The 25169-nt window shown below is 37.5% G+C and overlaps 1 protein-coding gene across 2 annotated transcripts in view; it reads right to left on the bottom strand.

Moving 5' to 3' along the window:
- Nucleotides 1-522: 522 nt before the first annotated feature.
- Nucleotides 523-25169, bottom strand: part of ACMSD (aminocarboxymuconate semialdehyde decarboxylase) — a 64632-nt gene continuing 39985 nt past the window's right edge. For both annotated transcript variants that reach the window (XM_060107125.1, XM_060107126.1), the window contains 2 exons: nt 5422-5520; nt 523-585 (listed from right to left, as the gene is read on the bottom strand). In XM_060107125.1, the coding sequence (XP_059963108.1) occupies nt 523-585; nt 5422-5520 (162 nt within the window). The remainder of the gene's footprint in view (nt 586-5421; nt 5521-25169) is intronic.

Below are 25169 nucleotides of genomic sequence, written 5' to 3'. Positions count from 1 at the left end.
AAAACTTCTGTGACACATGTTTTATTGCTTAGTTATTATTCCACGAACATGTATCTTGCCTCTTTAATTGGGCTATAAGCTCCTAGATGTTATGGAATATGTATATCATTTATTTTTTTGGAGCTTCACTCCCAGCCCACTTCTGGGCTAATGGAAGGTGTTAAAGTGAATAAAAACAGTTTATTTGGGCCCTATTAACATATATTTGCTCAAAGTAGAACCTACCTGAACGCTCTGGGATGAATCTGTTATTTTTTCCATATAAATCATTAATGACATTTTGCTTTTTATTTCTGACATTAATTTAAAAGGCACTGGGAAAATTATTTTTGATTTGCACATGAAATAATTTACTGCTTTTCTGAATAAAAGCATGCATCATTTTTGTTATGAACAGTTCAGGATAAATATTATATTTCTAGATAAAAGTGTTCAAAATAGGATTTTAGTGATACATATGTGATACATATTTAAAAACAAACAAAAAAATCTTCTTGAAATTTGCCTTTGTAGTAAATTCAGTCATTCAAATTGTTTTCTCTCAAGACCCAAAAATTTTAGAGCATTGCCAGCTTTGAGTTTATCCTGAAAAAGAAAAGATTTTATTTTAAAGCATTATTTAATGGTTGTTTTAAAGTACTTATTAAGTGTCTTCATCAGGTTTTTAAAAACTCAGTTCCCCAGTGTGAGAGAAAAATATTAGCAGGTTAAACAGTGAATCTCTTGACCCATGTTTCACCCCACTGTTTTTCAAATTATATTCATATATTTGTTTTGAACAGTCTTTTAAAAGTAAAAATATAAATGGTGTGTGGTATATTTGTGCTTTTATTATTTTCCCTATTTCTCAAATATGTTGGCAATCATAGACAAAAAATGGATTTTTTTGAATTTTGACACATGTAAATATGTATTTATAAGTAACACATAAAATGTATATTTGTTTTATGCTTATTTTTATAATAACAGTTCCTAGTGAAAGATTTCTGCAAATGCTTTTTATACAAAATAATAGAATGATAAGTTTAAATATATTAGAAACAGAATTACAATATGACCCAACAATTCTACTCCTAGTTATATAGCCAAAAGAATTAAAAACAGGGACTCAGATACTTGTATGTGAATGTTCATAGCAGCACGATTCACAGCAGCCAAAAGGTGGAAACAACCTAAGCATACATCAACAGATGAATAGATTTTTAAATGTGGTATATACATAAATGGAATATTCAGGCCCCAAAAGGAATGAAGTTCTTTTTTTTCTTCCAGTTTTATTGAGATATAATTGATATAGAACACTGTATAAGTTTAAGGTGTACAACATAATGATTTGACTTATGTACATCATGAAATGATCACAATAAGTTTAGTGAACATCCATCATCTCATATAGATACATTAAAGAAATAGAAAAAAGTATTTTTTTCCTTGGGATGAGAACTCTTAGGATTTAGTTTCTTAATAACTTTCATATATAACATATAGCAGCATTAATTATATTTATCATGATGTACATTACAACCCTAGTACTTATTTATCTTGTAACTGGAAGTTTGTACCTTTTAACTGCCTTCAGTTCCCCCTTTTTCCTCTATTTGAAATCTAAGTTTGAAACTTGGTTGTGGGAGGAGGGGAGGAGAATTACAACAGGGAAAACCCTCTTAGGAAAATGACTTTCTTTTTACAGGACCCTCCAGTGAGTTTTAGGTCTGTAAGATAAGAGAGTTGGAAAGAGTGCCCAGAAGTCATCTAGCCACCTACCACCTTCTCGGTATATGTGTTGTCTTTCACATGGCCCTGAATAAAAAGTAAGCTCTTTTGGAGCAAGAAAAGTGATACAGATGAAGAGTCTCAGAAAATTGTACAAGTATGTACATTTATAAATTTCACATGAGAAGAAGACTGCCAAGTTTTTTTTCACTCTCTCCCCAGCTGTAGGTTAGATCATCTCCACAGAAAGAACTCCTGTGATTTGAGGGGTAATTTTGTGATACCCTAATTGATATATATCCTGCTTGCAAAAGGCAGGTATGTAATTGAGGGTGGAAGGAAACATGTATGGTGTCGTGTAATATCTGTACCATTAGTGTGTATCTATATATCATGACCACTTCAGGGTTCTCACACAGCCTTGTAGAGTGGGTAATTTGAGGCAGGGACCTCTTATTCAGGGTTCTTCCCAGATTCATACTTGGGCCATCCTCCTCTAAAGGAAGATTCAGAAGTGACTGTTGCTGCTGTGAGAAACTATTTGCTTTTTAAAATAGGTTGGGTGGGGCTTCCCTGGTGGTGCGGTGGTTAAGAATCCGCATGCCAATGCAGGGGACACGGGTTTGAACCCTGGTCCGGGAAGATCCCACATGCTGCAGAGCAACTAAGACTGTGTGCCACAACTACTGAGCCCGTGTGCCACAACTACTGAAGCCCGTGTGCCTAGAGCCTGTGCTCCGCAACAAGAGAAGCCACTGCAATGAGAAGCCTGTGCACCACAACAAAGAGTAGCCCCTGCTCACCACAACTAGAGAAAGCCTGGACGCAGCAACGAAGACCCAAGGCAGCCAAAAATAAATAAATAAATTTGTTAAAAAAAAAATAGGTTGGGGGGCTTCCCTGGTGGCGCAGTGGCTGGGAATCTGCGTGCCAGTGCAGGAGATGTGGATTCGAGCCCTGGTCCGGGGAGATCCCACATGCTGCGGAGCAACTAAGCCCATGCACCACAACTACTGAGCCTGTGCTCTAGAGCCCATGAGCCACAACTACTGAGCTCGTGCGCCACAGTTACTGAGCCTGTGCCCTAGAGCCCGTGAGCCACAACAAGAGAAGCCACTGCAATGAGAAACCCGCACACAGCAACGAAGAGTAGCCCCCGCTCGCCGCCACTAGAGAAAGCCGGCACGCAGCAACGAAGACCCAACGCAGCCAAATAAAAATAAATAAAAATAATAAAATAGGTTGGTACTGAGTATCCTTTGAAGGAGGTACATTTTGGTGTGTTGGATGGAAACCTGATCCTGGAGTCCGGAGATTTGGGGTTGGGTCCATGTGCTATAATCCAGCAGTTATATCCCTTTTGGCAAATCACTCAACCCCCAAGTCTTGTTTTTCTCCTCTGCACCTACATGGTGGAATGCATTTGCTTATCTCCCAGGCTGGTTGTGCTCATCAAATGGATTTAATTATTTCATTTAAAATTTTTTAGTGAAATTTTACCTTCATGTGGCTCAAAATTCAAAAGGTATAAAAATGTACATTTCCATTCACTAGTGCTACCACTATTTTTTCTTACCAGAGTTATCAGTTTCTTGTCCTTCTTCCAGAAATATTTTATGCATTTATATGTAGGTTTATAATTTTTTTCACAAATGGATAGTATACCATACACAAATGGAAGTATACTATATGCAGTTTTTGCACCTTGCTTAACTTAATATATCAGAAATCGATTCTTAATATTTTTTATGGCTGTATAGAATCCATTGTATGGCTATGTTATTATTTATTTATTCCCCTGTAGATTGTTTTTAGTTTTATTACAAACAGTGTTATAATGAGTAACCTTATACAGAATATCATGAATTTGTGACAATATAAAATTTTTATTCAAGATTTTCTGAAAACTTGAAAGTGATAAGCACATAAAATTAAATAACAAAAGGCATGTAATAATAATTATTATTATTCCATTAAAGTCTTAATCAGGATTCTTGAGGTAATCTGGTTTCAGTTTAATTTTGGTTAATGTTATAGAAAGTTCTTCATTTCTCAACCTTTGATATAAAAAGTAAAAAAACTTGGGCTTCCCTGCGGGCGCAGTGGTTGAGAGTCCGCCTGCCGATGCAGGGGACACGGGTTTGTGCCCCGGTCCGGGAAGATCCCACATGCTGCGGAGCAGCTGGGCCCCTGAGCCATGGCCGCTGAGCCTGCGCGTGCGGAGCCTGTGCTCCGCAACAGGAGAGGCCACAACAGTGAGAGGCCCGCGTACTGCAAAAAAAAAAAAAAAGAAAGTGAAAAAACTTAGTATTGCTTGCTACTTTAATAAGTATATATTTAACAATTCAAGACTTTTAGTGCCTTAAGGTGGGTAAGTGCCAAAGGAGAAACTTCCTATTTAAAGCAGTCTGAGGTCTCCCAGTCAATAACTTGCAACTAGTATATGTCAAAATGGACCCTTGGGACTTCCCTGGTGGTCTAGTGGTAAAGAATCCGCCTTACAATGCAGGGGACGCAGGTTCGATCCCTGGTCAAGGAACTAAGATCCCACATGCCATGGTGCAATTAAGCCCACGCACCACAACTATTGAGCTCGCACGCCTCAACTAGAGAGACTGTGTGCCACAAACTACAGAACCCATGTGCTCTGGAACCTTTGCGCCACAACTGCAGAGCCCACATGCCCTGGAGCCTGCGTGCCACAACTAGAGAAAAGCCCTGTACACCTCAAGGAAGAGCTCGTGTGCCGCAACGAAAGGTCCCGTATGCCTCAGTGAAGATCCTTAGTGCCACAACTAAGATCCTATGCAGCTTAAAATAAATAATGAATAAATCTAAAAAAAAGGAAAAGGACCCTTGTTGGCATCTGTTCATGTACTTCAAGCCTACTGAGAAGATGTGATGAGCTAATACATCCTTAAAAATCAAAGCAGAGAATTAGAGAAAATTTGGATTCTAGTTTAGAAGAAAGCCAAGACTTATACAAAAGGACTATGACTAAAACATTTGTAAGATTTGTTAAGAATTTATATATCCCCGTGTTTTCATTTCTGGCCATCCCTGTCCCCTGGTAGTGATTGTCAGTGAAGTCTTAGGACGAACTTGTTTTGTTGGGGGTGGGTGTGGGATGGGAAGGGGATGGCAAAAGAGAGGAAATCTGGGGACACTGAGTCTCATTTTAACCTCATTTTCTTTCAGGAGCCTGAGGGGCAGAATGGCAGTGGCAGCATTAAGGCACATTTAGCCACTCTAAAAGTCAAATGCTAAAAGAAAAAAAATAAATCCAGTTACTTGAGGGTTCTGGATCCTTGAGTTCTGTTAATCAAGACTTTAGTCTCAATATCCAAATAACTAGAATCATTACAACTTTTGAGACTGGTAGATTTGTAACAGAAACATTAAAGTAAAAATTTAGACATTTCTCTCATTCATCTAATGTGCAAATCTAAATATATTATTATAATGTGCTTCTTTACCATTTTCTTTCTTGGCTTTATGAACTTAGTTGTACTAGATTGACTTTCAGCATTTTAAATTTCCTTTGCCCTTTAATAGGTCAGCTCTTTCTGGAGATCAAGTAACAGTTCTAGGAATATTAAGCGTAATGATTTCTCTGTTCTTTGCTATCACATAGCAAAGTGCTCTGAAACCAAACACAATTAGAGCAGGAAAATTCAGGAAGAAGATCATGAAGTAAAAGGCACATACCTTTGTTTCTGCATCAAATTCTTCCATGGATTCTATCAGTTTCCCAGGTTCCAGCTCACCTAGTGGAAAGGGGTAATCGGTTCCCAAAATGACTTTATCCTGAAAAAAGAAAAAACACTTTTATCTCTAATTTTGTAGAACATCAAAGAACCTCTTGTAAACTTAATTATATTTACATATTACAAGCACTCCTATGGTAAAATAACAAATTTCTTCCTGATTAATATAAACAAACTGATCTAAAATTTTTAAGATTTAATGGCTTCAAAACTTATTCTGACATTTTCTCCAGCAGGTGCCGCTATTAGGTCTCTTAAAGCTGCAAATCAACCCCCATCTTCCTTTGTTTTTTTTAAGTAACTGAAATGCAGAATACTCAAATATAAGAAGCAGGCATTTATTTAATAAAACATGCTGATGTCTTCAGATGAAATTAAGGATTCTATATTTCTTAAAATGATGCATTGCAGTTGACCCACACAATTTTTGAAAATATACTGGAGTTTAAAAGGAAAACATAAAAAAAAAACAACTGGATGAAAAGAAAAAAAAGAAACAAAAACCAACCAACCCCCGCAAACAATTACCATCTCTATAAACTAGATTGTTGTTTGCTTTTTAATGATGTAGCTTTGAATCTCTATTTGACACTTTGTACAATAAAGCACACAGGCTTGTCTGTCTACAAATAAGTAAAGCACTATGTCAAGCAATGTGCTAAAATCTAGATTGCTCTGGTCAACGAAACAGAAATGGGGATAGAGAAAGATCAAGATGGCAGAGTAGGAAGATCCTGAGCTCACGTCCTGTCACACCTAAATTACAGCTACTTACAGGCCAACTATCTCTGAGAATGACCTAATGGCTAGCAGAAAAGATTTTTTCCATAACTAAAGATATAAAGAAAGAACCACAACTTGACAAGTAGGGGGGTGGAGACATGGACTGTCAAAGACCCACATTCCTGGCATGGTGACCCATAAGCAGGAGGAAAATCACAACTGTGGAGGTCCTCCCTGAGGATCAAGGGGTCCAAGTCCCACACTGAGTTCACCAGCCTGGTGGTCCTGCACTGGGAAGACAAGCACCCAAAATATTTGGCTTTGAAAACCCGTGGGTGTTATGTTTAGGAGAGCTAGAGGCTGGAAACAGACTCCATCCTTAAAGGGCAGGTGCAAAACCTCACTTGCTCCAAGTCCCAGTGCAGAAGCAGCCAAAAAAGAAACAACTTTGTATGGTGACAGATGGTTACTAGACTTTTTGTGGTGATTCATTTGTAATGTATAGAAATATATAGAATCACTATGTTGTATACCTGAAATGAATATAACATTGTAAATCAACTATAATTTTTTAAAAGTACAATGAATAAGAATATGATATATTTTTGTAATGGAATAGTATACAGTGATAAATGAACAAGTTTTGGGGAAAAAAATAGAAATGTTCCCTCTCCTTAGGAAACTCATAATCTAGTAAGAGAGACATTAAATCAATAATCAATAATAAATCCAGCTATCAAAATAAGAACATATTTTCAACCAGAAATTTTACTTCTAGAAAGTATCCCACCCATATGCATGTAATGGAAATGCATCAAGGAAGTTAATTGCAACACTATTGTAGCAGCAAAAGACTATCAAACTAAATTATAACATATCCAAAAATAAAAAGGAATGAAGGATATTTGCATATGCTGTAATGAAATAATCACCAAGTTATAAAGAGGAATGATCTTATACAGCAGAAACTACAGCAACATTGTAAATCAACTGTACTCCAATAAAAAATTGATTAATAAGAAAAAAAGACATCTTGTAATTGAGAAAATACAATGTAATAACTGTCATATGGAATTTACTAAAGTTAATTCAAATAGCATATGATATCACTTATATGTGGAATCTAAAAAAATGGTACAAATGAACCTATTTACAAAACAGAAATTGAGTCACAGATGTAGAAAACAAACTTATGGTTATCAAGGGGGAAAGAGGGGGAAGGGATAAACAGGGAGATTGGGATTGACATATACATACTACTATATATAAAATAATAAGAACCTACTGTGTAGCACAGGGAACTCTATTCAATACTCTGTAATGGCCTATATGGGAATAGAATCTAAAAAGAATGGATATATGTATATGTATAACTGACTTACTTTGCTGTACAGCAGAAAGTAACACGACATTGTAAATCAACTATACTTCAATTAAAAAATTAATTAAAAAAAGAGGAATGATCTTGAAGTTATATCGTGAAGGGGGGAAAACAAAGTCTAGGACAGTGTATCTGCTATGCTCATACTTCTGTTTCTACTAAGGGACCTATAGACACACAAATATATGTTTGTATGTATAAAGTCTATTTCACGAATGGTAGCCAAGAAACAAGTAACATTAGTTGTCTCCACAAATGAAGACTAGGATTCAGGGGTGTAGGAGATCCCCCCTCTTCTTTTGAGATATAATTCACATACCATAAAATTCACCCTTTAAAAGTGTACAGTTCAGTGGGTTTTCATATATTCATGAATTTCTATAATCATTCCCACTATCTAATTCCAGAATATTTTTATCACCCCAAAGTAAACCCCGTACTAATTAGCAGGCACTCCTTGTTACTTCCTTCCAGCCCCTGGAAAACACTAATTTACCTTCTGTAAAGGAGGTCCATGGAATTGCCTCTTCTGACATTTCATATGAATGGAATCAAACAGTATGTTGCTTTCTTTTCTCTTAGTATATTGTTTTCAAGGTTTATCCATGTTGTAGCCTGAATCAATACTTCATTCCTTTCTGGGCCAAATAATATTCCATTGTATAGATATATCACGTTGTTGTTTATCCATTCATCAGATGATGGACATGTGGGTTGTTTCTACTTTTTGGGTGTGATGATATTGTTTCTCTGAACAATTGTGTACAGAGAAGTTTTTATATGAACACGTTTTCACTTCTCCTGGGTATATACCTAGGAGTGGAGTTGCTGGATCATATGGTAAGTCCATATTTAACATTTTGAGAAACTATTTTTCACAGTGGCTGTAGCATTCTACATTCCCAACAGCAATGTATGAGGGTCCCAATTTCTCCAAATCCTCACCAACACTTGTCATTATTCATCTTTTTGATGATGGCTATCATGGTGGGTGCAAAGTGGTATCTCACTGTGATTTTGATTTGCATTTCTGTGATGACTAATTACATTGAACATCTTTCCATGTGCTTATTGGCCATTTGTATGTCTTTGGAGAAATATCTATTTATATCCTTCGTGTCTATTCAAGCCCACGTGTTTCCTTTTTATTGTTGAGTTGTAAGAGTTCTGTATATTTTCTGAATACTAGAGACTTAGCAGGTGTATGATTTACAACTATTTTCTTCATTCGGTGGGCTGTCTTTTCACTGGTATCTTTTGAAGCACAAATTTTTAAATTTTGATGAGTTTAATCTATTTTTTTAGTTGCTTGTGGTTTTGGTGTCATATGCAAGAAATTATTGCCTAAAAGGTCACGAAGATTTACAACTATGTTTTCTTCTAAGAGTTTGTAGTTTAAGCTTTTCCCTTTAGGTGTTTGGTCCATTTTGAGTTAACTTTTGTGTATTTTGAGTGTAAAGAAGAGATCCAACTTTATTATTATTATTTTTTTGTATGTGGATATTCAGTTATCCCACTCTAATACATTGAAGAGATCATTCTTTCTTCATTGAATTGTATTGGTACCTTTGTTCAAAATAAGTTATCTTTATGTCTGTCCTTGAGCCACTACCACACGGTTTTGATTACTGTATGTATCTGTGTAGAAAATTTTGAAATTGGGACTGTGAGTCCTCCAATTTTGTTCTTCTTTTTCAAAATCATTTTGGCCATTCTGGGTCCCTTGCATTTCCATATGAATTTTAGGATCAGCTTGTCAATTCCTGCAAAAATAAAAAAACAAACAAGAAAACCCTGGATTTTTGATAGGGATTGCATTGAATCTGTAGATCAATGTGAGAAGTATTGCCATTTAACAATATTAAATTTTCCAACCAATGAACATGGGATGTCTTTTATTTATTTAGGTCTTCTTTAATTTTCTTCAACAATGTTTTGTAATTTAGTGTCCAAATCTTACACTTCTTTAGTTGAATTTACTCCCAAGTATTTTATTCTTCTTGATGCCATTGTAAATGGAATTGTCTCCTCAATTTCATTTATGGATTATTCAATGCTAGTATATAGAAATACAGGTAATTTTTGTACATTTATCTTGTATGTGTTGTATATATTTTGTATATTTATCCTACAACCTTACTGAATCTGTTTATTAGCCCTGATGGTTTATTTGTGGATTCTCTAGGATTTTGTGTATACAGGGTCATGTCATCTGCAAATAATTTTGCTTCTTCCTTTCCAATTTTTATGCCTTTTATTTATTTTTCTTGCTTAATTTCCCTGGCTACAATCTCCAGTACAATGCTGAATATAAGTGGTAAGAGTAGAACCTTTCAGTCTTTACCATTAGGCACGATATTAGTTGTGGGTTTTTCATAGATGTTCTTTATCAGGTTGAGGAAGTTCCTTTATACTCCTTTTTGAGTGTTTTCATCGTGAAAGACTATCAGTTTGTCAAGTGCTTTTCCTGCATTTATTGAGATGATCATGTAGTTTTTGTCCTTTATTAATATGGTGTATTGACTGATTTTTGTGTCTTGAAACAGTCTTGCATCTGTGGGATAAATCTCAATTGATCATGGTGTATAATTCTTATTATGTGTTGCTAGATTCAGTTTAATAAATATTGTTGAGGAAATTCACATCTGTATTCATAAGGGATATTGGTGTGTAGTTTTCTTGTGATTTATTTTTCTGGTTTTGGAGTATGCTGGCCTCATAGAATAAACAAAGAAGTGTTGCTTTCTTTTGTACTTTTTTGAAGAGTTTGTGAAGGATTGGTTGTAATTCTTTTTTTTAAATTTGATACAATTCAGCAGTAAAGCCATCTAGTCCTGGGCTTTTCTTTGTGGAAGTTTTAAAATCACTGATTCAATCTCTTTACTTATTATAGGTTTATTCAGATTTTCTATTTCTTCTTTTTTTTAAAAAAAATTTTATTCTATTTCTTCTTGAGTCAGTTTCTGTAGTCTTTCTAGGAATTTCTTCATTTCATTTAGGTTATCAAATTTGTTAGCACCCAGTTGCTTATATTTTTTCTTATAATCCTTTTTATTTCTGTAAGTTTTCTAATAATACCCTCCTCTTTCATTTCTAATTTTAACAATTGAATCTTCTCTCTTTATTTCTTGGTCAGTCTAGTTAAAGGTTTGCTAATTTTGTTGATCTTCTCAAAGACCCAAGTTTTGATTTTATTGATTTTCTTATTGTTTTTCTATTCTCTGTTTCTTTTATAACTGCTTTAGTATCTGCTATTTCCTTTCTTATGCTTGTTTTGGGTTTAGCTTACTCTTCTTTTTCTAGTTTCTTAAGGTGGACATATAGGCTATTGATTTGAGATCTTTCTTCTTTTTCAATATAGGCATTTTAGAGCTATAAATTTCCTACTAAGCCCTGCTTTAGCTGCATCTCATGAGTTTTGGAAAGTTTTGTTTTATATTATATTTGTATTAAATATTCTCTAATTTCTGTTGTGATTTCTTCTCTGTCTAGTGTCATTTCATTTCAGTCTGAAGGACATCCTCTAGCATTTCTTGTATGGCAAGTCTACTAGCATTGAATTCTCTTGGCTTTTGTTTATTTGAGAATATCTTCATTTCTCCTCATTCTTGGAGGATAGATTGGCTGGATATAGAGTTTTTTGTTTGTTTGTTTTTATAAATTTATTTATTTATTTTTGGCATTGGGTCTTCGTTGCTGTGTATGGGCTTTCTCTAGTTGCAGCGAGCGGGGGCTACTCTTTGTTGCGTTGCGCGGGCTTCTCACCGCGGTGGCTTCTCTTGTTGTGGAGCACGGGCTCTAGGCGCTCGGGCTTCAGTAGTTGTGGCTCGCGGGCTCTAGAGCTCAGGCTCAGTAGTTGTGGTGCAGGGGCTTAGTTGCTCCGCGGCATGTGGGATCTTCCCGGACCAGGACTCGAACCTGTGTCCCCTGCATTGGCAGGCGGATTCTTAACCACTGCGCCACCAGGGAAGCCCTGGATATAGAGGTTTTGATGTACAGGTTTGTGTGTGTGCATGAGCTTTAAATATGTCTTCTACTGCCTACTGGCCTCCATAGTTTTTGCTGAGGGCTAAGGCTAGAGCCATAGGGAACATCAACACTGGGGGTGGAGTGCTTGCAGGAATGCAAGACAGAGGGAGAATGTCCACAGGCAGAGAGAGCTAGTGAGGCAGAGAAGGAGAGACAGAAAAAATGTGGTATTAGAAAAAAATGCAATGAGATATTTGAAGGAGAAAGTGTTTAATAAGTAATGCTTTAGAAGAGGATGAAAAAGATAAGGACTAAAGAGTCTCTGTTGGATTTGGCAGCCTTATTAAGTGCAGTTTCAGTGGAGTGATGGAGAGAAAAACAGATGCACAGGATGAAAAAGTAGATGAATGGTGAAAAAAATGTTAAGTGTTGTCTACACATATCTCTTAGCTTGGGTTTTTCTCATCTTTGATTATCACTCTATTTGTGCCACTTGGGCAGTCTCATCCATAAACAAAGATCTAGCTCCTAAGCCTCAAGTCCTGGGTATATGGCTGCCTGCTGGACACTTCTACTTGGCTGCCTTACAGGCAGTTAAAACGCAGCATGTTATCTAATGTTGAAGTCCTCATCTTCATATTTATGCAACATCATGTTCATTCTCATTCTCTTGTTCTCACTTTTGCATTCTCTTACTCTCCTCCCTCACCCCCTCACATCCCATCCACTTGCTCTCTGGATATCTTTTTTTACTCCTGTTTGTCCCCTGGAAGCTGACCTGTCTGTACTGTACAACAGGCTCCCTTGACCTCAGGTTTCTAGTTGGGTTTAACTAATGGGCAACATAGGCAGGAGATTAGAGAATGGAGGAAAGTGTTTATGCCCCAGATCCCTCCCTTTGGAGTCATCAACTTGGCTCCAACTAAAAATCTTGGCTCCTGTTAGCAGGCCCTTTTCACAGAGCCCTCTCTGTCTTTTGGCCTGGAATGGTAATGGAGCTTTCCATACTGTTGTAAATAATCCATTTATTAATTTTTTCTCTAGTTTTCTCAATTCAGGTATGCCATCTTATTTTCCGCTGGAATCCTGAATGAGTCACACTGTGTTCCAGTTATACCAGAATCTTTATAGTGTTCTCACTTTACTAGGTTTATCCTCTGGTTGGAATGTCCTATCCAGCCCCAAACTCCTATTTTTAATTGGTTAATTGATTAATTAATGTGGTGGACAACTTTTTATTTTGACAGAATTTCAAATGATTAGACAGATAGAAATGTTGCAAGCTAATTCAGGGATCTGCCATATAACCTTTACCCAGATTCACCAATTGTTTATATTTTGCCCCCTTTATTATTTTCTCTGTATAGATATTTGTGTATCTATACAGAAACATACATTTTTCTGAACTGTATGCAAGTTGGAGACATTACGGCCCCTTACTCCTAAGTAAATTAGAGTTTATTCCTAAGAAAAAAGATGTTTTCTTATATAACCATAGTACAGTTCTTAAAATCAGAAAATTTATAAGTTGCTATATATATAAAAACATTATATCAATGTTATTATATATATACACACACACACACACATATATATATATATACACACACATATATATAATATCACCAGTCCATACTCAAACTTTGTCAGTTATCCCAACAGTGTGCTTCATAGCTAGTTATTTTTTCCTGGTCCAAGATCCAGTTGATAATCACATTAAATTTAGTTATCACGTCTCTGAAGTTTCCTTTAATTTGGAACAGGTAATCTTTTTTTTTTTTTTTGGTCACTCTTGACTTAGATATTTTTGAAAAAGACTACAGTCCAGTTATTTTACAGGATGTCTCTCTATTCTATTTTATAGAATTTTATAGAATGTCAGTTTGTGTTTTTTTGTTCTTTCCTCATGATTACATACAAATTATGCATTTGGGGTAGACATTTTACAGAAGTGATGTTGTGTCTTTTTCACTGCATCATATCAGGGGTACATGTTACCAGTTTGTCCCAGTATTGGTGATGTTTGATCATTTAGTTAAGTTGGGACCCACCAGGTTTCTTTCCTCTAAAGTCTATTTTTTCCTTCATGATTAATAAGTAATTCGTGGGGAGACACTTTAAGATCACATAAATATCTTGTTCCTTATCAAACTTTCACCCCCTGGTTTTATCATTCAATAATGATTTTCTTACTCTTTTTTCTATACTGACTATAAGAAAGAGATTGTATCGTATATACATATACATTTATGTATATAATTATATATGTTCATTTGTTTATTCATATATATATAGTATATTTATTTATATCATTCTAGACTTTATTCAATGGATTATAATCTATTAACTATCATTGTTTATTTTGATGACCAGATCATCTCAGATTTGATCCATGTGAACTCCTTCAACTTGACTCCTGTGTCCTTGTGCTTTTTCTTTAATTTTTTTTGCGGTACACGGGCCTCTCACTGTTGTGGCCTCTCCCGTTGTGGGGCACAGGCTCCGGACGCGCAGGCTCAGCGGCCATGGCTCACGGGCCCAGCCGCTCCGCGGCATGTGGGATCTTCCTGGACCGGGGCACGAATCCGTGTCCCCTGCATCGGCAGGCTGACTCTCAACCACTGCGCCACCAGGGAAGCCCTGTCCTTGTGCTTTTTCCGCACGATTTTTTGAGTACTTCCTTACTTAAGGCACAAAAAGTTGTTCCATCTCATTTTGTGCTTTCACTGCCCTGGAATCAGCCTTTTCTCCAAGCAACCCAGCTTCCTTGTAGTAGAAGGTATCTAGAAACCAAGATCTGGGCACTAGGTATGACAATTATTGCTGATGGGGAACTGTATGTGTGTGTGTCTCTCTTGTCTTATTTCTGTTCTTTGATTTTGGCTCTTACCTCTATTTTTTATTTCTTTCTGTCTGCTTACTTTTTTAGTTTACTTTTCTCCCCTTCTAGTTTCTTAAAGTGGAATCATAAATCACTGATTATACACATTTCTTCTTTTTCTAATAGAAGCATTTAAACCTATACTTTTTTTTTTCTTCTTTGCGGCACGCGGGCCTCCTACCGCCGTGGCCTCCGCGGGCCTCTCACCGTTGTGGCCTCTCCCGCCGCGGAGCACAGGCTCCGGACACGCAGGCCCAGCGGCCACGGCCCACGGGCCCAGCCGCTCCGCGGCACGTGGGATCCTCCCGGACCGGGGCACGAACCCGCGCCCCCCGCATTGGCAGGCGGACCCCCAACCGCTGCGCCACCAGGGAAGCCCAAACCTATACTTTTTTATTGAGGTATAATTGACATAGCATATTATATTAGTTTCAGCTGTATAACATAATGATTTGATATTTGTATATGCTGCGAAATGATCACCACAAGTCTAGTCAACATCTGTCACCAAACATAGCTTAGCATTCTTGATAAAATACTTGAGCAATTTTTTGATAGACTTTAATGAGCTTAACAGCCCCTCCTAGGAAACCCACTCAATTGACTATTAGTCTTGAAACTAGTCTAAGAACTTTAACCAATAATGCAAAAAGGCTAATCGTCCTTAGCTAGATAGTCATCTCCTTCTTTTTTAAAATCCAGTCTAACAATAATTGTCTAACCATTTTTCCCCATAAAATGTCTCTGCCAAGATAGAATCTTTGAATTGGGCTTTTCAGAAAGCCTCTTTGTTTGAAATAAAACTGTGACCTATGCTTACAATCAATCAGAGAGTGGCTTTGTGTGTCGAAGGAATGAAGGCTTGAATGTACAAAAGAGGAAAGTCTGATTGTTACTAGGCCTGAAATATTAAATGTATAAATGCTCTCAATTTGAGCTGAGGATAAATGACACTTTGATTTCTACTAGAAAAAAAAGGATTTTCCTAGGTTTTATGAATACATTTACATGAAATAATATGGGGAAGTATGTAATAAAATTTAGAGGAAGGCCATGATAGACTCACAACTCTATCTCTAGATTCCTGTATTCATGTACTGTATTAAAACCAAGCAAATACACCTGCTGGTAGAAGCCCTAAAGACCCAAAGTTATGTTTCCTCACATCTGTGCCAACAGCTGATCTCGTTCTGAACTGCCTGCTTGGTATTCACTGGAGGTTCATTTGTCCTTATTTCTACTCCTCTTGCTAAAAGTTGTTTACAATTCCAAAACACAACATAATTTTAAAAAGTCCCATGCTTATATTACATTTGTAAATCACATTAACATGAAATTGAAATCTAGAAATTCTTTCTAGTCAGGAATTCTTCCATTCCCAGTATTATGGCCTTCTCAGATATAAATACATTTTAAGTGGGGAGGGGTCTGTTCTGTTCTAATGAGAAGAAAGCAAACGATTTTAAAGCCGAAATGAAAACCACTCCTCTGCAATTCGTTCTTCCTGGTTAAGACACTTCCCTGTTCTGCCTAACTTGAGTTTGAAAGCCTATTGTAGAACACCAAACTTATAGTGTGGCAGTATTTAATTATTATTTAATAGCTACTGTTCACAACTCCTCTCCATAGGAGGTTAATTATCCACTTGTGATAATCTGGTTTGTAAATTTTTCATACCTGTTATCTATCTATATACCTTTTATTGATATCTTCTGATAAACTTTTGACCATTTCTAACTTGCTAGTGATTTCTTAAAGGAGAGGGAAGTAGGCATAAAAAACCTGGAAGTGAAGTTCTTGTTAACTGCATTTCATGTTCAGAGAAGGGATAGTAGCAGGGAAAGGGTGGGGAGAAGAGATTCCTTAAGAGGCAAACGGTCCTATAGGATGAAGGTCACATACTCCATCACTTGATAGCAGTCCCTACTTGATAGATGCTTAATAAACACTTCTTGAGTTAAAAAAAATTTTTTTTAATAAATTTATTTTTATTTACTTATTTTTGGCTGCATTGGGTCTTTGTTGCTGTGCGCGGGCTTTCTCTAGTTGCGGCGAGCGGGGCCTACTCTTCGTTTCGGTGCACAGGCTTCTCATTGTGGTGGCTTCTCTTGTTCTGGAGCACAGGCTCTAGGCACGCGGGCTTCAGTAGCTGTGGCACACAGGCTCAGTAGTTGGGGCTCGCAGGCTCTAGAGTGCAGGCCCAGTATTTGTGGCACACGGACTTAGCTGCTCCGCGGCATGTTGGATCTTCCTAGACCAGGGCTCGAACCTGTGTCCCCTGCATTGGCAGGCGGATTCTTAACCACTGCGCCACCAGGGAAGTCCTAAAAATACTTTTTGTATTGCTATTTCTACCACCTGTTATAACTGCAAATTGATTGTGATTTAAATGGATGCAGAGTCCTGGTTAAGGAAGCATAGCATATGGCCTTGGATGACTGTTGCCTCATTTCCCACTGATCCAAGCTCTCTGGTATACCCAAGACTCTTGTGACATCTCAGGCTCCCAAGTAGCATACCTGTTCCTGGCCTCCCAAAAGCTAGAACTTTCTTCCTCCTTCTTCCTTCTTGTCTGCGATCCAGGATTCTGTTCCCTTGGGATTGACCATAATCATGAACCAATTGTCTGTGATCCAGGATTCTGTTCCCTTGGGATTGATCATAATCATGAACCAATTTTTAAGGACATCTGTGCTACTGTAATATTTGACAACATCTACATTTTAGTAGGACCTTTCTAAAGACTGTATTAAACCCAAAGGAATAATTCTAATGGTAGGCATTTTAGGTAGTGTGGCTGCCTCTTCTAGGGTCCTAAAATTGTACCTTTTCAGCAGCCACTGGCTTCCTTTATTAGGCAGGAAAGCAGTGGATAATCCTGATTGATTTCTCCACACCAACACTGCCCCAGTGTGCATTTTCCTTCCCAAAGCCAGTTGCACACACTCCCTATGAAGTCAAAGACTTACTGAGCTGATAATAATAGTAATTAATATTCCTGCCAGGGAAAAGAAAGAAACTGCTCATCTGCTGGGATGCATTAACTTTTTCACATTTTAAGGGAATGTTGCAAGCACTGAAAGATGGGGCTTAATGAAGAAACTCGAATAGTGGAAGAGAATTCATTTGTCTGCTGGAAAAGGAACGATTAACTATCTTCTCATTTAGCATATTTCATTAGTAGCATTTTGCAGTAAATATAACACACCTCTGTTATAACATAGTTTATTACAAAACTTCTAGTATATCAAGGATTCAGTTTGTTCCCTGAGACATAATTTCCTCGCTAAGGAGCCTGATTTAATTCAATCAGTACAGGGTAAGATTAGTCTTATACCCACAAGATCATTACATAAGTTACAAATTTTAACTTAACACCTACTGTGCATAAAGCACTAACATTTGTACAGTCCTTTGGCATCGTGTTTTATTAGCCTCTCCCATCAACTTTGTCTGGTTATCATCTCCATTTTACAGTTGAGGAAACTGAGGCTGAGAGGGTAAGTGACTTGATATTTATTAAAGGTCACCCAGCTAACAAGCAGTAGAGCCAGGACTTGAACTCTTTCTCACATCCCACAACTTCGTGAGAATGTAGTAAGTTATGTTCTTGTTCTCAGGAATCTTACAGGCATCAAAAAGGGTTCCACTCTGTTGAGGACTGCAGCACACAGAAAACATCACTTAACCAGAATACTTACAGACAGAAGTGTTAAAATACATTTAAATTTCAAGTCAGGGTGGAAATACTTAAAATTCACAGGGTATACTCCACTGCCCCCACTAGCCCTAGACATAATCAAATCTTTGGTGTTAAAGGACCTTTTCATTGCTTCCAGATCATGTTAACCCTTTAGAATTGCTGAATAGAGCAGTCCTGAATGTTAAAGAGGTAGATGGCCTGGAAAAGGAATGGAGAAAAACTTTGGCTTTTGGGCCTGACCAGTCTCTAGTTTAGGTTCATTTTCTAACCCACAGATCAAATGCCCAAGACAAGATCACATGTATGCCTACTGTAAAAATTGGGGCATAAAATGTCCCAAAATAACATTGTTACTTCTAAAAGTGAACAATTTATTTTACTCTAAGATAAAATACTTTCTATTTTGTGGAACAGGTGTTTCTGGTTTCTCTTTTAAAAATAAAAGAACATATGAATAGATATTTTGGTTTGAGTGGTTGAAAGTCTATCTTGCAGAGAAAGGCCTCTTCATTTTTTAAAAAAATTGAGGTGAAATTCACATAACATAAAAATTAACCATCGTAGGGCCTCCCTGGTGGCGCAGTGGTTGAGAGTCAGCCTGCCGATGCAGGGGACACGGGTTCGTGCCCCGGTCCGGGAAGATCCCACATGCCATGGAGTGGCTAGGCCCGTGAGCCATGGCCGCTGAGCCTGCGCGTCCGGAGCCTGTGCTCTGCAACGGGAGAGGCCCCAACAGTGAGAGGCCCGTGTACCGCAAAAAAAAAAAAAAAAAAAATTAACCATTGTAAAGTGTATACTGTGGTGACATTTAGTACATTCACAGAGTTGTGCAGCCATCACCTCTATCTTGTTCTAAGACATTTTCACACTCTCAGAGGAGACCTTATGCACATTAAGAAGTCACTCTCCATTCCCACCCACCCCCTGGCAACCACTATTCTGCTTCGTGTTTCTGTGGGTTTATCTATACTAGATTTTTCATACAAATGGAGTCATACAGTACATGACCTTTATGTCTGACTTCTTTCACTTAACATGTTTTCAAGGTCCATTCATGTTATAGTGTGTATCAGTATATCATTTCTTTTTATGGCTGAATATAATATTCCATTGTATGGATATACAACATTTTGTTTATTCATCCATCTGTTGATGGACATTTGGGTTGTTTCTACCTTTTGGCTATTGCAAATAATGCTGTTATGAACATTTGTGTACAAGCATTTGCTTGAAAACCTGTTTTCAGTTCTTTGGGGTATAGACACAGGAGTGGCATTGTTGGGACGTGCTAATTCTATGGTTAACTTTTTATAGATTTGCCAAACTGTTTTCCACAGCAGCTGTACCATTTTATATTCCAACCAGCAATGTACAAGAGTTCCAGTATCTTCACATTCTTGTCAACATTTTCCACTTTTTAAAAAAAACTATAGTCATCTTGGTAAGGATGAATTGGTATCTCATTGTGGTTTTGATTTGCCTTTTCCTAATGACCAGTGACTCTGAACATCTTTACAAGTGCTTGTTAGCTATTCATATAGAGTACTTTATATATTTGGATACAAGTCCCTTATCAGGTGTATGACCCTCTAGTGAATTTTTCATTAAAGTTATTGTACTTTTCAGGTCTAGAATTTTTATTTGGCTTCATATTATAATTTCTATATGTTTATTGATAGTCTCTTTTGGTTCAGTCATTGTTCTCCTGGTTCCCTTTAGTTCTTAGTCTATGATTTTCTTTATTTCTTTGATCATATTTAAGGCTGTTGATTTAAAGTCATTGTCTAGTAAGTCCAATGTTTTTCTAGTGACAGTTTCTGTTAATTTCTTTTTTTCATGGGAATGAGCTGTACTTTCTTTTTTCTTTGCATGCCTCAGTTTTTTTTGTTGAAAACTAGAAATTTTGAATAGTATAATGTGGTAACTTTGGTAATCAGATTCTTCCTTCTCTGGGTTTGTTCTTGTTCCTTTGTGTGCTTTGTATTTGCTTCTTTAGTGACTTTTCCAAACTGTTTTTTAAAGACTTATTCTTTGTTGTATATGCTCTCTGCAGTCTGTCCCTTAAGCTTGTGGTCAGCTCATGTTTTGATAAGATGTCCTTAAATGCCTAGAGCAAAAGGAGAACCAAAAGAAGACAAGGGAAAAAACCTCTCTCAGTCTTGGTCTTCGCAGATTGGCTCTGTGCTGGGCCTTCCTCTAACGCTTGGCCAGGCCATTTACAACTCCACCCTAGCAGTCACACCCTGCTGATACTGAGCCTAAAGATCAGAGAGAGATTAAAGCTTAGGTTCCTGTCATGTCTTTTCTGAGCATGTGTCCTGCTCTTGGCATGTGCTTGGCTTTCTAGACTCTTCCCTCTTTCTATCTTGTTCCCTCTTCACTTTTGATTAAATTGCCATAGAAGATCCAAGCCTTATTTTTCATCATTGCTTCAGAAGGAGACACATTTTGTTTGTTGTGAACTTTAATTTAGTAGAATTTTTTTCCCTTTATCTCAATTTTGCAGTGATTGTATAATTCTGAGGTTCTAACATTTCAAGATGAATGAAAAATCTTGCAAATTGATTGATGCTGTCACAGTTGTTCTCACTGTAGTTTCGTTCTTGAGAGTCTGTATGTACCTTTGTCAAATGCTTTTATTGCGCACTTACTGTGGGACTGGAATTGTGTTATATACTTTATGTGGTTATCTTATTTAACGCTGTCTATAACCCCAAGAGTTAGGTACTATTATTATCCGTATTTTGTTGATAAGGAAACAAGTTTAGAGAGATCAAATAATTTACTCATATCTCTCACAGCTATGACTATGTTGTATAGCATTAAACTCTTAAGCATCATTTACTGTTTGCTTCACAAGAATGGGATTTCTAGGACTTCTTTTTTCCACTTTATCTTCATTTCTATTTTTATTTCTACTCTTAATTGTATTATCATTTTTTACCACATTTCTCAGGCATGCAGAAACAAATCAACAAACTAACAGAAACCACTGAAAAGTACAAACTACAAACAAAAGACTAACAGCAGTAGTGAATTCAATTTGGAATAGAATGCTATGTGTGAATAACATAGGGATAGTCCTGTAGTTCCTCCAATTCTAGAAGAAAATTCTAATGATACTTGGTTGTGGATAAGCTTGGATATTTAGAAACTTAGGAAACAGACACTCTCATTAAAAGAGTTTATTTACTGCAGTGCTTATAAGCTATTAAAAACAATTTTAATGCCTCAAATGGTGTTTCTAATAATGACAAGGCAGTATGTCAAAGATGTGTATTTGAACAAAATTGTTTCATGAAATGTAAATGTGAAAAAGTAATATTTATAAACTAAGTTATGTGATTTTAGATGTTCTAGTTGAATTAATAGATTAACTTTTAGAAGTAGAAAAAGGGTGGTCCAGTGGTTAGGATGCCACACTTTCACTGCCCAGGGCATGGGTTCAATCCCTGGTCAGGGAGCTGGGATCCCACAAGCCGTGAGGCGTGACAAAAAAAAAAAAGTAGAAAAAAAAATCTTAAGACTCTGAAGATGTGCATATCATCTCTCTTCCTTCCACCTTCAACCCAAGCCAGAGAGAGGACTAGAATATCCTTTAACTTCTGAAAATATAGCCAGACCCCTCCTATTGCTGTAGTTTCTGCTGACCTCTAATTGCCTATAACCATGAAAATGACTTCAGGGAGCTGGAAGCTGGGCCATAGGTGGATGGAATATAGGTAAGATAAATTTTGTTAGAGAAAAGGAGGAAAGCTCAAGACCAGTATTAATACCTGCACGCAAACGGGTCTTTCAGTTGTCCATGATGACCTAAGGAGCTTACCCCAGAATGTAAATCAATGCACTGCTTCCTTTACTGAAAAAGTCTTGCTATTAGAAACAAAAGTCAGGGGGCTTCCCTGGTGGCGCAGTGGTTGAGAATCTGCCTGCCAATACAGCAGACACGGGTTTGAGCCCTCGTCTGGGAAGATCCCATATGCCGCGGAGCAACTGGGCCCATGAGCCACAATTACTGAGCCTGCACGTCTGGAGCCTGTGCTCCGCAACAAGAGAGGCTGCGATAGTGAGAGGCCCGCGCACTGCGATGAAGAGTGGCCCCCGCTTGCCACAACTAGAGAAATCCCTCGCACAGAAACGAAGACCCAACACAGCCATAAATGAATAAATAAATAAATAAATAAATAACCAAAAGTCAGTTAAACTAAATGGTGTCTTTAGTGACTCAGTTTGCATTCTGGCACAAGTTCCTTCTCTCATCATGGGCTGGTAACAAACTCTTTGTGGACTGGTATTGGTCTGAGGATCACAATTTGAAACCCCATTAGAAAGACGGTAAAGTGCGTTTTGAAGAGCATATAGCCACGAGGACAAAGAGAACAGGATAGAAGAACTAAGAAGAAAACTTCAGGAACTGGAAAGCAGTTGGATAATAGTAACTAACTTTAGAAGACTAAGAAAGAACTTCTTAGCTAGTATGAGATAAGCCAAAAAGTAACCTGGCTTATATCACCAAGCCCCCAAATATATGTAATTGATAGCACCAGGTGCCTCTGGAAGTAGAGACAAAGAACTAGCAACAGGAGGATTCATTGTAAGCCTGTTTCAGAAGCAGTTAGACCCTAGATCACCTCCCTAAGTCCAGTGTCTGCTTTCCCCTCATCCTGGCAAAAGACTGGTCATTTAGTCTCAAAAGGGGGTGAAAGGGTCAGAGAGTCTCTGAACTGGGAGATATCAGGCACAGTTGAGAGTGTGGAATGTTCTGAAAGCAAAAGGTTAATGAAAGTTTATTTATTAAAAATTGAGCATCCCAGGGACTTCCCTGGTGGTCCAATGGTTGGGACTCCGTGCTTCCATTGAAGAGGGTGTGGGTTCAACCCCTGATTGGGGAACTAAGATCCCACATGCCACACAGTATGGCCAAAAAGTAAAAAAAAAAAAAACATAATTTAATTTAAAAATTTTTTTTAAAAATTGAGCATCCCAGCCTTTATTCCCTACTCACTTCCCAGGATGCTGGCAACCAGGACTTTACCATTCAGGTAAGAGATTGAAAGAGCTTCTCTGGGAAAGTGATAAATCAAAAAGGAAAGACCAGATTTCTGGAGTTTCAAAAGGACATGGCTCAGTTGGATTACTCTATAGAGAAGACCACACTTGACAGGCCCCATCCACATGCAGAGACTTCCAATCATCCTTTTAGTGACCGCTATTAAATATGAGCAGACAGCCAAGGATTATAGACATTTGAGGAAAGCATTTAATATGAAAGACTGAGACTTAAAAAAAAAAAAGACAGAAAGCCAATTGGAGGAAGGCTTGTGGGGAGAAGTACATTTCCCAAAATAACTAATATTTTTAGAGAGATAAAAGATATTGAACTCAATCAACAAGAACAGGATGTTTTTGAAAAGTTTACAGAACAAGAACAGTAAGAGCAAGCTCTTTCAAATTAAACAAATTAAAAAAGCCAATTAAATAAAAGGATTTATTAATAAAGTTGAGGAAATATCCCAGAAAATAAAACAAAAGCTCAAAAAGGGGAGGTGTAAGACAGAAAAAAAAATAAGGTTCAACTTTAGGAACTCCAGAAAGAGAAAACAGAGGGAAGGAAGTCATTAAAGAAATAAATTAAGAAAATTTTACAGAATAAAAGGACTCACCAAATGTCTAGCATAATGGATGAAAACAGTCCCATACTGAGTAACATCACTGAGAAATTTTAGGACAAAAAGAAAATCTTAGAGTCTTTGAGATTGGGAGTGAAGGGGAAAGAAATAGGTTTTATATGAAGTTTCAAGGATTAGACTGGAGTTACATTACTCAATAGCAACTCTGGAAGCCATAATACAATGGAAAAATGTCTTTAAAATTACTCAGGAAAACAGTTGCCAAGCTAGAATTATATACCGAGCCAAACAATTAACTCACTGTAAGGGAAGAATAAAGACATACTGAAATAACCAAGGTTTCAAAAATTTCATCTCCCATACTGTCTTTCTTAGAAAGTTATTGGAAGATGTTCCCTACCAAGATGAAGGAATAAAGCAAAAAATTGGAAAATCATAGGGCTCAGGAAGCAGGCAACCCAATGAGAGAGAGAGAAAGAGAGAGAGAATGTGAGGAGTACAAAGGGGAGATTCAGGATGACAGCTGTGCAGCAGGTCTAAATAGCAACCCAGTCCATATTAGAGCAAGTTAGAGACTCCTGAATGTATTTTTTCAAGAAGAAAGAATTAATAGACTACTGTACCTAATGTGTTTAAGTGTACTGAGAGGAGAGTTATAAAATTGGTGGAGAGTTTGGGGTTAAGATAGTGTAAAGTAGTGTGCAAAAAAAAGTAAAGGGTGTGGGCTTCCCTGGTGGCGCAGTGGTTGGGTGTCCGCCTGCCGATGCAGGGGACATGGGTTCGTGCCCTGGTCCGGGAAGATCCCACATGCTGCGGAGCGGCTGGGCCCGTGAGCCATGGCCACTGAGCCTGCGCGTCCGGAGCCTGCGCTCCGCAGCAAGAGAGGCCACAGCAGTGAGAGGCCCGTGTACCGCAAAAAAAAAAAAAAAAAAAGTAAAGGGTGGAAGAATGAAAGATAGATAGATAGATAGATATCATTGGGCTGCAGTCATCTCATTGAACCTCATAAGAAACCCTGAACCCTAATTGCCCAGCCATGGGGTTCCTGGATTCCTGACCCAGAGGAAATGCATGAGATAATAAATGTTCATGGTTGTTTTAAAACTAACCTAAGTTTTAGGTTAATGTATTATGTAGCAATAGATAACTAATACAGATTTTGGTACCTGGAAGTAGGGTGTTGCCATAATGAAAACTTGTGGGAGTGGCTTTGGAACTGATTAGTGGGAGGAAGTTGGAAGGACTTTGAGATAGTGGAAGACTGAAGATCCTTGTAAAGACTGTTATTAGAAGCTTGATAACCTGTGAGAAGGTTACCAGTAAGGACTTTAAAGAGAATGAGGAAAATGTTACTGGCAACTAGAGGAAAGGAGATCCTTGCTATGCTGTGGCAAAAAAGAAA

The sequence above is a fragment of the Mesoplodon densirostris genome, chromosome 8 (genome assembly GCF_025265405.1).
Source record: "Mesoplodon densirostris isolate mMesDen1 chromosome 8, mMesDen1 primary haplotype, whole genome shotgun sequence".
NCBI lineage: Eukaryota > Metazoa > Chordata > Mammalia > Artiodactyla > Ziphiidae > Mesoplodon > Mesoplodon densirostris.
This window is presented reverse-complemented; position numbering and strand designations above follow the sequence as displayed.